Source organism: Podarcis tiliguerta (genome assembly GCF_965153285.1).
Source record: "Podarcis tiliguerta genome assembly, chromosome: 10".
In the NCBI taxonomy this organism is placed as follows: domain Eukaryota; kingdom Metazoa; phylum Chordata; class Lepidosauria; order Squamata; family Lacertidae; genus Podarcis; species Podarcis tiliguerta.
In genome coordinates, this window is record NC_139543.1 from 62,784,130 (window position 1) to 62,799,884 (window position 15,755).

The 15,755-nt window shown below is 46.9% G+C and overlaps 1 protein-coding gene across 1 annotated transcript in view; it reads left to right on the top strand.

The window, feature by feature from the left end:
• IRAG2 (inositol 1,4,5-triphosphate receptor associated 2) overlaps nt 1-15,755 on the top strand; it is a gene marked incomplete at its 5' end in the record, with an annotated part of 58,848 nt that overhangs the window by 26,747 nt on the left and 16,346 nt on the right. The window contains 9 exons of the mRNA XM_083401194.1: nt 942-1,149; nt 2,625-2,686; nt 3,547-3,618; nt 6,163-6,268; nt 9,219-9,360; nt 11,033-11,111; nt 13,457-13,494; nt 13,578-13,642; nt 15,391-15,510. Of these exons, the coding sequence (XP_083257320.1) occupies nt 942-1,149; nt 2,625-2,686; nt 3,547-3,618; nt 6,163-6,268; nt 9,219-9,360; nt 11,033-11,111; nt 13,457-13,494; nt 13,578-13,642; nt 15,391-15,510 (892 nt within the window). The remainder of the gene's footprint in view (nt 1-941; nt 1,150-2,624; nt 2,687-3,546; nt 3,619-6,162; nt 6,269-9,218; nt 9,361-11,032; nt 11,112-13,456; nt 13,495-13,577; nt 13,643-15,390; nt 15,511-15,755) is intronic.

Sequence of the window (15,755 nt, forward strand, 5' to 3'; positions counted from 1 at the left end):
ATAATAATAATAATAATTTATTTATTTATTATTTATACCCCACCCATCTGGCTGAGTTTCCCCAGCCACTCTGGGCGGCTCCCAATCAAGCTTTAAAAACAATACAGCATTCAATATTAAAAACTTCCCCAAACAGGGCTGCCTTCAGATGTCTTTTAAAAATAGGATAGCTGCTTATTTCCTTGACATCTGAAGGGAGGGCATTCCACAGGGCAGGTGCCACTACCGAGAAGGCCCTCGGTCTGGTTCCCAGTAACCTCACTTCTCACAATGAGGGAACCGCTAGAAGGCCCTCGGTGCTGGACCTCAGCATCCGGGCTGAACGATGGGGGTAGAGACGCTCCTTCAGGTATACAGGACCGAGACCGTTTAGGGTTTTAAAGGTCAGCACCATGCATGGCACATCACAACTTCAGTGCACATACATGTGAACTTGGAGAGCATAGGTAGGACACAACCTGCTGTCTTTTCCCTGCTTCACACAGAATGCAGCTGCTGAGATAGTTTTGATCTGTTGATAACGGTAACGCTTCAACATGCCGTGTTGGGGAAGAGGTCTCTTGGTGATGGAATAAGAACAAGGGTTTTATCTTCATCTATGAAGTGCTAGAGGGCCTGACCTTTGCGGTTGCTGGCAAGGTAGCCCTTGTAGAGTGCATCCTGTGTGTTTGGGGAAAAGCAGAACCTGTGCATTCGCTGGAACTTGCAAAATTCTGAATGCAGAGGAAGTCTAAGCTGAGAGGAAGGGTTGGTGGCTTTTAAGCGCCTTACGCAGGAAAGAAGCGACTTGACACATACGTCTGCTCAGAGAAAACCAACAGAACCTGCGAGTGTTAAAACTATATATATATGAAGCGGCAGATCAGGAGTTCATTGCTTCCGGAGCGAGCGAGCAAAGGCATTTTGGCTTTTGTTTGTGTGAGGTCTGCTGAGCCGTCTAGAAGGGATTCCCTCCAAACTTTGCTGACTTGCTGTTGCTCCCGCAGGCTAAGGATCAGGAGAACGACCTTCACGCTGCCAGCCTGGAAGCAAGGTCTTTGCAAAGGGAGCTGGAAGAGAGCATCGCTGAGCAAACAAACCTCCGGAGTGTAAATATAAACTTAAAACGCACTTGCCAGGTGCTGGAACTGAAAGCTAAAGAGCAGAGCAGTAAGTATCGCTTGAAGTTACTCTTTCCGTGACTTAAGGGCAGCTGGCATGTGTTCTTTTGCCTGCATGAAAATGGGAGTGTTCGCTTCACTCTGGGTTTTCTCCTAAAATAACCGTCAAATTTTGGTGTTTTGTTTTTCATTTTGAGCCGAGAACCATATTGCAAAATTCGGAGAAGTACAAAATCTCAGAGCATCGACTTGTGCAAAGAGATGTGCTTATTAATGGGTAGAAATTATTCAGTGTCCATGCATTGGGAGCGATTTGAAGGATCCAATTGGAGCCCAATGTAGTAACAAGGCCGAACAACCTGACACTCCTTACCCAGCTGTGACCTGGAACACATCTGAGAATTTGTGCCTCAAATGCTGCTGCTTGGAGGATGCAATTTTTTTTTTATCTATCGCTTTAGATACTGTCCAAGTGTATTTTTGTGCTTCAAACAACTTTTCCTCCTGCCTCTTAGGAGAACCTGATGCAGAGTTCCTCTATTAATAATGTTAATAGAGGCATATCATTGGTGTCTATTCTGAATCTCGCTCAGAAATCAACATTTGCCTGTCCTTATTTTTTTACGTAAAAGTGGTCCCAAGGTCTGTTGTGGCTTTGCCTCAGTTTCTTTAGGACTTGCTGTTATTGTTGGTGCTATATATGTATATGAATTTCTGAATACTAACGTCCAACTTTGGGGCAAGTACTCTTTGATGAGAGAATCCCGGCAGAGATTTAAAGTCACAAAATATGTAGCAAAGTAAAGTGTGGAAATATAGATTGTTAGACCTTTAAAATATGCCTCTCCAAGGGAGTTCCAAAATTCCCCTCTCCGCACAACATAGGAAAAGACTACATGTTTGGTGAGTTAAAAATTGGTTTACTTACAAACTCTTCAAAGGTCGGATTCATATGCTTTTGCATACATCAGTCAGATAAGTTGCACAGGCAGTAAAACATAACTTACTTACAAAGTTCCTAGTTTATTGGTTTAGGAAGTCAAGATTGACTGGTGAGAGCTAAGCTGGAGCAACCAGCTCAGACCTCTTCACATGCTGAGCTTCTAAGGTAGTCTGCACAGGGAACAATAGGCTTGATTACCTATTTCAGGCATCCCCAACCTTCAGCCCTCCAGATGTTTTGGACTACAATTCCCATCATCCCTGACCACTGGTCATGTTTGCTAGGGATCATGGAAGTTGTAGGCCAAAATATCTGGAGGGCCGCAGGTTGGGGATGCCTGACCTATTTCCTCCCAAGGTAAGGGAAGTGACATGACTAAGCCTGACAGCACAGCTTACTCTATGGTATTAACCCCTTCATGCATTAATTAGACTTAAGAATGTTGGTTATATATATGTGGTTGGTTATCCCACCATTTTTGTACGCATATTGGTGGACTGCTTTTATTTTGGCTAAAGAAGACAAACTCTTGTATAATTTGGATAGCTTCTGATCAATCCTTACAACGTCTTGCTTCTTAGCTGCCCTTGACTCACTCAGGCAGAAGCATTTTGAAGGACTGTTGTGTGGAGTTCTTTGTCAGGTATTTTATTATTATTATTATTATTATTATTATTGCAAAATTAGTGAACCCAAGCAGAATTGTGACAACATCTGGGGTTTGCTGGCTACCTTAAAGGTAAAGATAAAGGGACCCTTGACCATTAGGTCCAGTCATGGCCAACTCTGGGGTTGCACCACTCATCTCGCTTTATTGGCTGAGGGAGCTGGCATACAGCTTCCGGGTCATGTGGCCAGCATGACTAAAGTCGCTTCTGGTGAACCAGAGCAGCGCACGGAAACACCGTTTACCTTCCCGCCAGAGCGGTACCTATTTATCTACTTGCACTTTGAAGTGCTTTTGAACTCCTAGGTTGGCAGGAGGAGGGACCGAGGAAGGGGAGCTCACCCCGCCGTGGGGATTCAAACCGCTGACCTTCTGATCAGCAAGTCCTAGGCTCTGTGGTTTAACCCACAGTGCCACCTGCATCCCTCGCTGGCTAACTTACCCATCCCAGTTTTACAGTGTTCTGCACTGCAAGCTTCCTTCCAAGAGATTCTGTTTGCTTGCTGTAGTGTAGGAAGTTGCCCTGCACTTAATCAGATGGTTTGTCCCTCTAGTCGTTCCCAGAAGTCTCCTCCAGCCTTACCTGGAGATGCCAGGGTTTGAACCCAGGACCTTCTGCATACAAAACAGACTCTCTGCCATTGAGCTAGGGCAGCTCCCCAGTAGGATTTGGCATTCCCCCTTCCTCTCTTGCTCCAAGCATTGACGTGTCACCTCTAGTAGTGTATTGTCGGATAGAACATAAGCCACACCTCCAAAATGATCTCGCGTGTGATGTCAGGATCACGTGACCCAGGATACTAACACCCAGCTGAAAATTCTTTGAATTAAAACAGAGCTGTGCTTGTGATGATGAGAGTCCTTCGTCCAGCCCAAATGTAAACAAAGAGGTAAGAACAGGGCAGAAGGTAAGACCTGGCTGCTCCTAGCTCTTTAACGGAGAGCGTGCATGGTGTACAAGAAGTGGAACAGGAAAAAGTAGCTTCCTCTTATTTGAAGTGCAACTTTTCACCCTTAGAAAACCCCACAGCAGAGATGATGCAATTCATGAACGTTTAGGTACATGAGCTGGGCAATATATCATAGAATCATAGAATCATAGAGTTGGAAGAGACCACAAGGGCCATCGAGTCCAACCCCCTGCCAAGCAGGAAACACCATCAGAGCACTCCTGACATATGGTTGTCAAGCCTCTGCTTAAAGACCTCCAAAGAAGGAGACTCCACCACACTCCTTGGCAGCAAATTCCACTGTCGAACAGCTCTTACTGTCAGGAAGTTCTTCCTAATGTTTAGATGGAATCTTCTTTCTTGTAGTTTGGATCCATTGCTCCGTGTCCGCTTCTCTGGAGCAGCAGAAAACAACCTTTCTCCCTCCTCTATGTGACATCCTTTTATATATTTGAACATGGCTATCATATCCCCCCTTAACCTCCTCTTCTCCAGGCTAAACATGCCCAGCTCCCTTAGCCGTTCCTCATAAGGCATCGTTTCCAGGCCTTTGACCATTTTGGTTGCCCTCCTCTGGACACGTTCCAGTTTGTCAGTGTCCTTCTTGAACTGTGGTGCCCAGAACTGGACACAGTACTCCAGGTGAGGTCTGACCAATACAGTGGTACCTCAGTTTTCGAGCATCTCAGAAGCCGAACGTTTTGGAACCTGAACGGCAAAAACTCAAAAGTAATTGCCTCCATTTTTGAACGCGCCTCGGAAGTCAAACGGCTTCCGCTGCCTGTTTTTCTTTCTTTTCCATTGGCTTTCCCGACCGCCCTTTGCACCTCGGTTGTTGAATGTTTCGGATGTCGAACGGTTTTCCGGAACAGATTATGTTCGACAACCGAGGTACCACTCTATATCGTCCAAAACCGGTTTCAAGTTCACATTGTGATAATTGTTTCATAATAGTTGAGCTGGCAATATATCGCGAATCACAATGTGTGTAAGGGCTAGGCGATACCTGGTTTTCAACATTGCAATAAGTCACCAGCTAAACATCATGATAACTCACCAGATAAGCATCACAATAACTCACCAGCTAAACACTGCAATGTGATCAGCTGCTAAGCTTCACAATATCACCTGCTAAACATTCACTATTGGTGAATCCAGAGCTAGTTCCACACTAGTTCCTTTTAGTGAGTTATTTTTCCCACAATTAGCTGAGAAGGAATTTAGAATAAAGTTCTGTACAGCACTTAATGTAGTGATATACCGTATTTTTTGCTCTATAAGACTCACTTTTTCCCTCCTAAAAAGTAAGGGGAAATGTGTGTGCGTCTTATGGAGCAAATGCAGGCTGTGCAGCTATCCAAGAAGCCAGAACAGCAAGAGGCATCGCTGCTTTCACTGCACAGCAATCCCTCTTGTTGTTCTGGCTTCTGGGATTCAGAATATTTTTTTTTCTTGTTTTCCTCCTCCAAAAATTAGGTGCGTCTTATGGTCTGGTGCATCTTATAGAGCGAAAAATATGGTACTCTGCAAAATGCCTTCCCCCCCATTGAGAAGATCCAAACTGGTGCTCTAGTTTTAAACTGAGCTCTTAAAACAGAGAGTTTTGGCTGGCAACTTCATTATACGCTTTTCAGCACCAGGCGAAAACTCCTCTTCAACCAGGTCTTTGGCTTATTGACATCTGGTGCCTTTTGAAATGTGTTGTGGGGTGTATTGGTTTGTGTTTGTCCTAATCCTTATTATGTATTTTGTGTTTTTTATGTTGTATATTTATGTTATGAACTGCCCTAAGATCAACAGATAAAGGGGTGGTATATCAATTAACAACAACAACAACAACAACAACAACAACAACAACAACAACTGAACCTAAACTAAGGACTCATTTACACATTTACACTTTCTGGGTCCACACTTTCCTGGTCTGTGTCTGAGTGGTGTCCCCCCCCCCCCTTTTGCCTTATCACTTTCACCAGGAAAACCAGCTCTTTCGTGCTAACCAGAACAAATGGAAATTTGGGTTTTCTTGCATTAGAGAGTGGGCTTTCATGGGGGAAGCAGCAGGGCAAAAAAGCAAATAATAATAATAATAATAATAATAATAATAATAATAATAAACCTGCTTGGCTACAGATCGGAAAAACGTGAACCTGAGTCTAGAAAGAATGAAGGATAATGAATGTGGGTGAGCCAAAAATCTTAGAACTCAATGCTTCAAGATTTCTAGGGCTTCCTTAACAAAACCATCCCCATTCCCGTGAAGGAAACAGCAAAGTTATCTTATCCTTCTCTAACAATGGGGATGTCTTTGAGCTAATGCTCCGTTTTTTAAAAGGTGGGTGGAGATGACTACAAAATTGTTCTTCTAACCCATGTGCCAAGTGCTAGATTGCTCTCTATTGACAAAAGCTCCATCAGCTAATCGCATGACGAGTTCCGGGTTTTGAGGCGGGGCAGTGGGAGAAAGAAGGCTTATGCCTTAACTTTTTCTTCTTCACTTAGAAAAACTGCTGCTACAAAGGATTCGGGTACCAAGAGAATCTGCTGTTTGACTTGTCCTGGTCACACGCTTCAAGGCGCCGGTGCTTGCAATATTCTTCACTACTAGGTAAGATTGAAAGTATCTCCCTTTTTTTCTTTGAATGATGCAGTTCAGGAGGGGAAAGTGCAGGCTTTTCATACCAAACACAACCTAAAGCCCTTTCTTAGCCATGAGTACCTAAAGTCCTTTCTTTTGAGAGCATCCTTTCAGGTGACAAGGAAGACTGGAAACTGGTTGCACTGTGCTCAGCAGTGAGGACTGTACAAATTTTTGCATGGCGAGTTCCCACCTCCTCCCTCAGAAATTCTGGGCTGCATCAATAGGAGTATAGCATCTAGATCAAGGGAAGTAATGGTGCCACTGTATTCTGCTCTGGTCAGACCTCACCTGGAGTACTGTGTCCAGTTCTGGGCACCACAGTTCAAGAAGGACACTGACAAACTGGAACGTGTCCAGAGAAGGGCAACCAAAATGGTCAAAGGGCTGGAAACGATGCCTTATGAGGAACGGCTAAGGGAGCTGGGCATGTTTAGCCTGGAGAAGAGGAGGTTAAGGGGTGATATGATAGCCATGTTCAAATATATAAAAGGATGTCACATAGAGGAGGGAGAAAGGTTATTTTCTGCTGCTCCAGAGAAGCGGACACGGAGCAATGGATCCAAACTACAAGAAAGAAGATTCCACCTAAACATTAGGAAGAACTTCCTGACAGTAAGAGCTGTTTGACAGTGGAATTTGCTGCCAAGGAGTGTGGTGGAGTCTCCTTCTTTGGAGGTCTTTAAGCAGAGGCTTGACAACCATATGTCAGGAGTGCTCTGATGGTGGTTCCTGCTTGGCAGGGGGTTGGACTCGATGGCCCTTGTGGTCTCTTCCAACTCTATGATTCTATGATTCTATGAAATAAAGGCACAAGACACAAGAAATCGAGTTAATGGGTTAAATTAGGCCACAACTTTATTGATTACAGGAATTGAGCGGTATTGGCTTAGGCATTGGTCCTAACAACTAACCAGCTTCAGCCCGCTTGCTTGAAGACCGGTAAGGGTTAACCACCAGTAGGGGGAGTCCTGCTGAGGCACGTCAACTAGGAGCTCCCTCCGAAGTAACCCTTGGGGGCGTGCCGTGGGCCCACACCTCCATAGGCTTAGGACAAGGCCACGCCCCCCGGAATCGTTTACCGGACTACCCTTATGATTGGGGGAAGGTAATGGCGCTTCCTACCTCCCCTTCATCTGCATAACAATAGAACAATACCCCTATCAATGCCTAACCGCCAATACCAAGGAGTTGTGATGGTTTGCTAAGAGGTAGGCGAAAACCAAGTGGCTGGAGCCAGTCTGCCAAATGGAAAAATTCCTACCAGGCCCCTTGACGGCGACCAACCGAAGTCCATAGCAACGTCAGAGAGCCTAACCTAACGGGTGGGAGGAAAGGGAAAAAACCTGGCTGGCTGCGGCATGGGAAAGAGGGAGACCCGAATGGACTATATGGAATTGGCAGAAATGACCGGCAGAATCCGAGACCAGGGAGAAGAGTTGGTGGAAGAAGATTGGAAGAAATTTAAAGACTATCTACAGAAATATTGCAAAATTTATGAATGTCAGAATGATGTTGGATTGAGGTTAAGGGGTTTTTAGTAATAATGCTATGAAGGAATATGCAAAAATGGAATGTTAACAGGTGAAAATTTAAAGTTATAATATATTAAGATCAAGATAAGGATAAAGGTAAAGAGGGAAAGGATTTGCTGAATAAATAAATTGAACTGGAATACAAAGAGGGGAGGTGTGGGGAGGTCCGGGAAACAAGCAAATGCAAGATATGTTATGAAAGATTGAACTGTTTTTAATTGCTTTTTATTTTTGTATTTTTCTTTTTTCTCTTTTTCTTTTTGTAAAGTTTTGGAAAATCTTAATAAAATATTATTATTATTATTTTTAAAAAAAGGAAAGAGGGAGGCCCTCGGCTGCGCCAGACCTAAATGCAGTGAGGCCATGCTCCCCGGCCCAGCTGATTGGCTGGCCCGAGAATGACGCGCCCGAGGATTCCCTGGTATCGCGGGGACTGCAGCCAGCCCCTGCGAGCGTGGGGAGGGGCGTGAGCCCACAACCCCACCTCCTCCCTAGCTCGGATGTGGCTTTAGGATAAACATGTCCCCCTTCAAAACAAAATGAAACAAAGCATGCACCACCCAGACCTATGTTGATGAAAATAGGATACATTTTGGACCCTGTTTTGGAATGTGTCCCCAGTCCAGATTGGGGGGCCCACACAGTTTTCTGTCTGAAAATCCCTACCCACCCACACCCCAATATGTAGTCTAGCCTTCAGTGAAATTCTCATGGCCAGCTAGCTAGTTCAGCCCCACATGTTTTGAGAGGCCTCTGAAAATTGCCAGTTAGTTAGCCTTGTTCTGTGGGGTTCCGGGAAAGCAAGGTTATGACTTGTGGCTCATCCCATACATTTCAGGCACAATTGACACCCATGTTGACAGATATGACCTCACCCATGGAACCTTAGAAACTGTAGGTTGTTAAGGGTGCTGTGATTTGTGTGGTGTAGTGGTTAAGAGCGGTAGTCACGTAATCTGGGGAACCGGGTTCGCGTCTCCACTCCTCCACATGCAGCTGCTGGGTGACCTTGGGCCAGTCACACTTCTCTGAAGTCTCTCAGCCCCACTCACCTCACAGAGTGTTTGTTGTGGGGGAGGAAGGGAAAGGAGAATGTTAGCCGCTTTGAGACTCCTGAAGGGGAGTGAAAGGTGGGGTATCAAATCCAAACTCTTCTTCTTCTCGGGGGGGGGGGGATACACTATAGTTCCCAGGATTCCTTTGCGAAAAGCCATGTCCTTTAAATCTACTCAGAAGGTGGTGACCTCTTCGTTGGTGGAGGTTGTTAATCAGAGGCTGGGATGGTCATCTTGTTAGAGAAGCTGTTGCAAGTTTCCTCCACGAAGCAACAAATTGGATTATACAACCTCGAAACCCTTTTATGTTTCTATGTATGCTTTTGACAGATGCCTTGGCCCTTGACCCTCTCCAGCTGATCCAGAGGAGCTCTGTGTCCAGGGCCTTTGAAAATACGAGAACCCTGTCTACTTCTGGACAGAAACATCTAAGAAATGGCTCCATCTTCGATGTGAATCTGGAGGGGCACAAGTAAGACCAGTGGTCAAGTTTTGAAAATATAGGCTCCATGGGCACGTCTTCTCTGAATGAAGCTGCCATCTTGGATGGAAGTGCCTCCAATGTCTCACTCTTGCCATTGGCCAGGGAATAACCAGGGCAAGGATTGAAAAGCCCAAAGGTTCACCAAGTATAATGAGCAGAGCAGGCATGGGGGGGGGGGCAAAAACTTCAGTCTGCCATCAGCCTATCCCAACCTGCCCGCTTTTTGGGGGACCAGTCCAGGGGTTGGCATGGCCTCTCATCTTCCTCCTCCCTAAGTCTCAGTGTTGCAGTTGCAGAACTCAGCAAGAGGAGAAGGATGGAGACAAACCTAGATTTAGTTGACACTACCTCTCATGGGAGGGACGCGGGTGGCGCTGTGGGTAAAAGCCTCAGCGCCTAGGACTTGCCGATCGAAAGGTCGGCAGTTCGAATCCCTGTGGCGGGGTACGCTCCCGTCGCTCAGTCCCAGCGCCTGCCAACCTAGCAGTTCGAAAGCACCCTTGGGTGCAAGTAGATAAATAGGGACCGCTTACTAGCGGGAAGGTAAACGGCGTTCCATGTGCGGCTCTGGCTCGCCAGAGCAGCTTCGTCACGCTGGCCACGTGACCCGGAAGTGTCTGCGGACAGTGCTGGCTCCAGGCCTATAGAGTGAGATGAGTGCACAACCCTAGAGTCTGTCAAGACTGGCCCGTACGGGCAGGGGTACCTTTACCTTTACCTTTACCTCTCATGGGATGCGGGTGGCGCTGTGGGTTAAACCACAGAGCCTAGGATTTGCTGATCAAAAGGTTGGCGGTTTGAATCCCTTGATGGGGTGAGCTCCTGTTGCTCGGTCCCAGCTCCTGCCCACCTAGCAGTTTGAAAGCACGTCAATGTGCAAGTAGATAAATAGGTACCGCTCCGGTGGGAAGGTAAACGGCATTTCCGTGCGCTGCTCTGGTTCGCCAGAAGCGGCTTAGTCATGCTGGCCACATGACCCGGAAGCTGTACGCTGGCTCCCTCGGACAATAAAGCGAGATGAGTGCCGCAACCCCAGAGTCGGCTACGACTGGACCTAATGGTCAGGGGTCCATTTACATTTACCTACCTCTCATTTGCTCTGGATCCATCCAGTTGTTGTTCTCCCTGCCTCCCCCCCCAATCCCAATGGGCACCAGCCACCCCTGAGAGTTGGCATACCACATTTGTAAGCTAGTGAAATAATTCACATTGCCATATAAAGATGTGGGGGTGGGAGGCCCTTAAGGCCATTAAATCCAGAGTCTTAAATTTCCGAGAGCTCAGTTGGTAGAGCATTCGATTCTTAATCTCAGGGTTGTGGGTTCAAGCCCCACGTTGGGCAAAAGATTCCTGCATTGCAGGGGGTTGGACTAGATCACCCTTGTGGTCCCTTCCAACTCTACAATTCTGTTGATTCTACCTGAACTATACCACTGACTATGACACCCAGAACAAGTAGATGTCTGCCTAAGTCTGGCTTGTTTTCCGCTCTGGCCTACAGCCACTTCCTCAACACTCTTTCTGCTTCACAGCCAGTGGGCCTGTTCACCTATGTAAATACTGTAGATAAAAATATCCCCTGTGCAGCTTGCTTGAGGGGTAACGATGGTGAAGCGCAATGCTTTGGCTGCCTCATGCAAATGAAGTTTTCTGCCGTCAGGTGCGATGCCCAGTCTGTTGGTAACCAGACTGATGCAGAGCTTGCCTTAGCCAGAAGGATGGATTCAGACTCTACCAAGGTTAGTCTTCCATCAAGTTTTCCATCAGTTTTGATGACAGCACAGTTTCTCTGGGAGATAACTGGATAGTTTAAATCCAGTGGGTGGGGGCTACAGTTTGTCATGTGGGAAGAGAGCTTGGGGGGGGGTGCTGTGGCTGAATGGCTCCACAACAGGTTTATTCCCCACCCCCCATGGTGGAGAAGCTTTGTGGGTTCGTATTAAACTCTCTGAAATACCTGTATCCTGGTTCTTCTGGGAACAGTTCTGCAAGACAATGCACTGTTGAAAGATGTGCTTAACTTTCATTCAGGTCATGAGCTAAGGAAATACCAGATCCACATTAAGTGTAATGCGATGGGCTTTTTTTCAAAGGGGTGAGGATTAAAAATCCTAACCCCTTTAAGGTTGTGTATGCACAATGCGTTTAAAGTGCATCCACCCTCCAAAGAGTCCTGGGAACTGTAGTTTGGTCAGGGTGCTAGGAATCGTAGCTCCGCAGGGGTTAAACTTGCAAACCAGACCTGTGATCCTCCGATGAAGGGCTATGAGCAGCAGAAGTAATTCGATTATAATGTTGTGGTTATGGTGTAATAGAGAGAAGGTAAGGTGCGGCAGGAGAGGAGAAACAATTGCAATGAAATGATAAAAATGAGAGAAAAGACGAAATTGGGTTTTGATTGCATGTGTTAAAAATGTTAAACTTAATAAAACATAATGGGAAGAAAGAGTGGGTTTTCCCGGGGAAAACAGTGGGCAAGCAGGAGTCTGGATGAGCCCAAAGTTATACAAACGCTATCAAACTAACTAATAAGTTGCCTCTTGAATTCTCTTGGCCTGAACCTCGTATCAATTTACGACTCAATCTAGCTGGGGCCAGTGGGGGAACTGCCCCCTATAGGGAAGGGGAAGAGCCCATAAACACATCCAAAATGAATAGTGAAGGTCTGGGATTGGATTTTTAAAATGCCAAACACAACCCATCAAGTTCAGAAGGAAAAAGCTGAGGGTCTTCATGTTTGTTTGCCTTTAATGGCTTTCCTGGGGCTCTCATGGTTACTCGAGGTAACTGGATGGTGAGCTGAAGAGGTCTGCGGTTTATTTTTGTAGCCTTTTCTTGCAGCTGAAGGAAACAGCTGCTGCTGCAATGGCTGGGAACAAACCAGCATGCTTTCCGCCAAAGCAAAGAGAATGCAAATCCAGATCGTGTAATAGCTAAAGATTTGCATGTCCATATGCTTATCCAGCTAGACATCTCTCTCTAATACTCAACCAGCCTGCCTTCTTGTTTGAAATGCTTCTGGGATTTGATCCAGGCAGCGTGGGGAGTGTCCTCTTCCTGCTTTGAGTATACCGTATTTTTCGCTCTATAGGACGCACCCGACCATAAGACGCACCTTGTTTTAGAGGGGGAGAACAAGGGGGGGAAATCGCTCCCTCTCTGCGCAGCGCCCCTTCAGCAAAGCGTCAGGAGAAATGGAGCCCCTGCACACCGATCCCTCTTGCTCTCCTGGCTTCAGCGAAACCAGCGCAAACCCTCCGGAGCACAGAGGGAGTTCCCGCTGCACTCCGGAGGCTTCAGGCGGCTATCCCTGAAGCCAGGAGAGTCTTGCTCTCCTGGCTTCAGCGAAAGGAACCAGAAGCCTCCGGAACTCAGCAGGCACTCCCGCTGCGCTCCAGAGGCTTCAGGCTTCAGCAAAAGCAACGCGAAGCCTCCGGAGCGCGGCGGGAGTGCTCCCACTGTGCTTCAGAGGCTTCGCATTGCTATTGCTGAATCCATGGAGCCTGCATTCGCTCCATAAGACGCACACACATTTCCCCTTAATTTTTGGAGGGGAAAAAGTATGTCTTATAGAGCAAAAAATACAGTATATGCTAAACATATATGTTAGAATTCCTGCTCCATGATTGTAGTCATGGGATTTTTGTCTATCACATGATGGTATATGTTTTGACTCCACAGAGTGGGAAGTGATGGAGACAGGATGTTTGTGTTACTGTGTTCCGTGAAGTGGGACTATTGTCCTTTGTTTTTTCTCTTTGCTGTCTGATGCTAGAGAGAAAGGGAGCCATGTTGCAGTGCTCTGTTTGTGTTTATATGTAAATAAAGTAGATTAGCCAAAATGCTGAGTTGCTGAGGTCTATTATGCAAGCTGCGCAAACTCTGCAGATCCCTGAGTGTGCTGATGTCTGTTGGCGTCGGTTGCTGTGATGTTTGGGCTGAAGAAAGCTTTTGAAGCTCCTGAATGAAAGACCAGGAGGGAGAGAACATGTCGGTCGGGCATGAGTCTCTGCCAGGGTCCAACTAGAGTGTAGGACGAGCTCCTAACAGTTTTCATCTCTTTATCTCTCCCCACCCATCCCAGGAGAGCAATACTGGACCATTGACAGATGTCCCATCTAGGTGAGAATGTGTGCATGCATTTCATAGTCCACTTCCATTCTGATGTTGAACCATGCACTCAAATTAGGCCCTTGTTCTTTTAGCAGCGAACAAAGTCCACCCCAGGCAATTTCTTCCTCCACTTCAGAATGCACTAATGGAACACATGGTAAGCAACAACCAGGATCTTGCTATTGCCAAATGCATGAATTACTTTTGTGGGTGGTTGAGGTTTTCACATCTGCCAGGAAGGAAATACTATGGAGGAGATGAGGAACCTGTGGCCACCCAAACATTGCTGGGCTCCAATGCCCAACATCCCTGGCTATTCTGACTGGAGCCGGTGGGAGTCAAAAGTCCAACAACCTCTGAATGACCGCAGGCTCCCTGTTCCTATAGCTGTGGTCTAAACCACTGAGCCTCATGGGCTTGCCGATTGGAAGGTTGGCGGTTCGAATCCCTGCAAAGGAGTGAGCTCCCATTGCTCTATCCCAGCTCCTGCCAATCTACCAGTTCAAAAGCATGCCAGTGCGAGTAGATAAATAGGTACCACTGTGGCGGGAAGGTAAGCGGCGTTTCCTTGCGTTCTGGCTTACAACATGATGTTCCATTGCACCAGTAGCAGTTTAGTTATGCTGGCCACATGACCAGGAAAGCTGCCTGTGGACAAACGCTGGCTCCCTCGGCCTGAAAGCAAAATAAGCACTGCAACCCCATAATAGCCTTTGACTGGGCTTAACCATCCAGGGGGTCCTTTATAGCCTGGAGAGCTCAGTTGGCAGCCTCTCGAGCCTTCTAATCTGTGGGCAAATCCAGACAGCCTGCCTTAGTTGGAAATCTTGTGCCCAACGGCACCACTGTTAGGAGATCTGCTGTAACACAGCTTGGAGGCAAGGTGTGTTGAGTTTTTGTAAGGTCCTGGGTAGCAGGGCTGGAAATGACCTTTGCCTGACATCTTGGAGAACCACATCCAGATGCAGACTGGACACCATAATTAGAAGGAAATGATTCTCCAGAATTGCATTCCCTTAACAGCAGGTTGCGTGGCAAGGCCCCCAGACCAGCCCCTTGTTAAAATAAATTCACACGGACACAGAATACTTAGTTTAAGGTTATTGGCAAAATTTTAGGCCACAACTTTATTGAATTACAGAAATGTGAGTGGTATTGGCTTAGGGATTGGCATAGACTATATCGGACACCTGCCTGGTTTGCAGGAAGTCAATAAGGGTAAACCATCCCAATAGGAAGCCACATCGGGGGAACCCGCCTGTAGCTTGCCTCGGTGTTCCCAGAGGCCTGGCATGGCCCTAGCCCCTCAAGACAGGAACCAGGCCCTGGATTCATTTAACGGAATACCCTTGGTCAATGGAGGAGCAGGCGATGGCTGACCTCCCCTCCCCCACAATTCAATGAGCCAATGCCTAACCACTAAACCTTACAAAGTTGTGACGATTGCTAAGAGGTAGGCGAAAACCAAGTGGCCCATGCCAACTTGCCAAATGGGAAAATTCCTACCTGACCCCTTTCCCAAGACAGGCAACCAACCAACGTCCAAAGCAAGGCCAGAGAACACATAAATTACAGAGCGGGTGGGCAAGGGTTCGGCAGCGCAAAGCAGGTGCATAGCCACATTGCGCTGCTGCTTTTGAACTCCTCACAATCCCCCCTGCTCAAAAATGATTGGCCAATAGGTCTGGGGTGATTGTGATGCCACCCTGGCATGAAAGTGTTACTCCGCCCATGCCAGGGGGCGGGGAGGAACCGGGCTAGGGGCCTGCCCACAACCAGGACCATTCTAATGATGATCCCACTTGTGTTTTCCTCTGCTGTGAAACTGATGCAGACCTTTAGAATTCTGAGAGATGTGAGATATTGGACATGATTGTTCGTTGCGCTTCTCCGTACCCATTGCAGACTTGGACCCTACACTACTGCACGCCGTAGAGGAGACGGTCTGTGAAGTTACTTTGCTGCCAGGTGAAGAAACTGCTGCAAAGGAAGGAGCTAACGGGGAGACTTCCACCAAGAGCACTGGTATGGTACCTTTGGATTATTGGACTCCATCCCTTCTGCTCCAGCCTTCTGGTTTCTGTGGTAGGCATAGAAGATTGTCCGGACACTTCTCCACCAGCCTGCTCACTTGCCTGCACGACATTCCACTTTTCCTGTGGCTACCAGGCCAGCACTTGAATACAAGGCTGTCTTAATCCTAAAATGATTTGTGTTTGTGACGCTAGTCAAATTTGCAGAGTAAACTCAGCATCCTAAAGAGCCTTTAA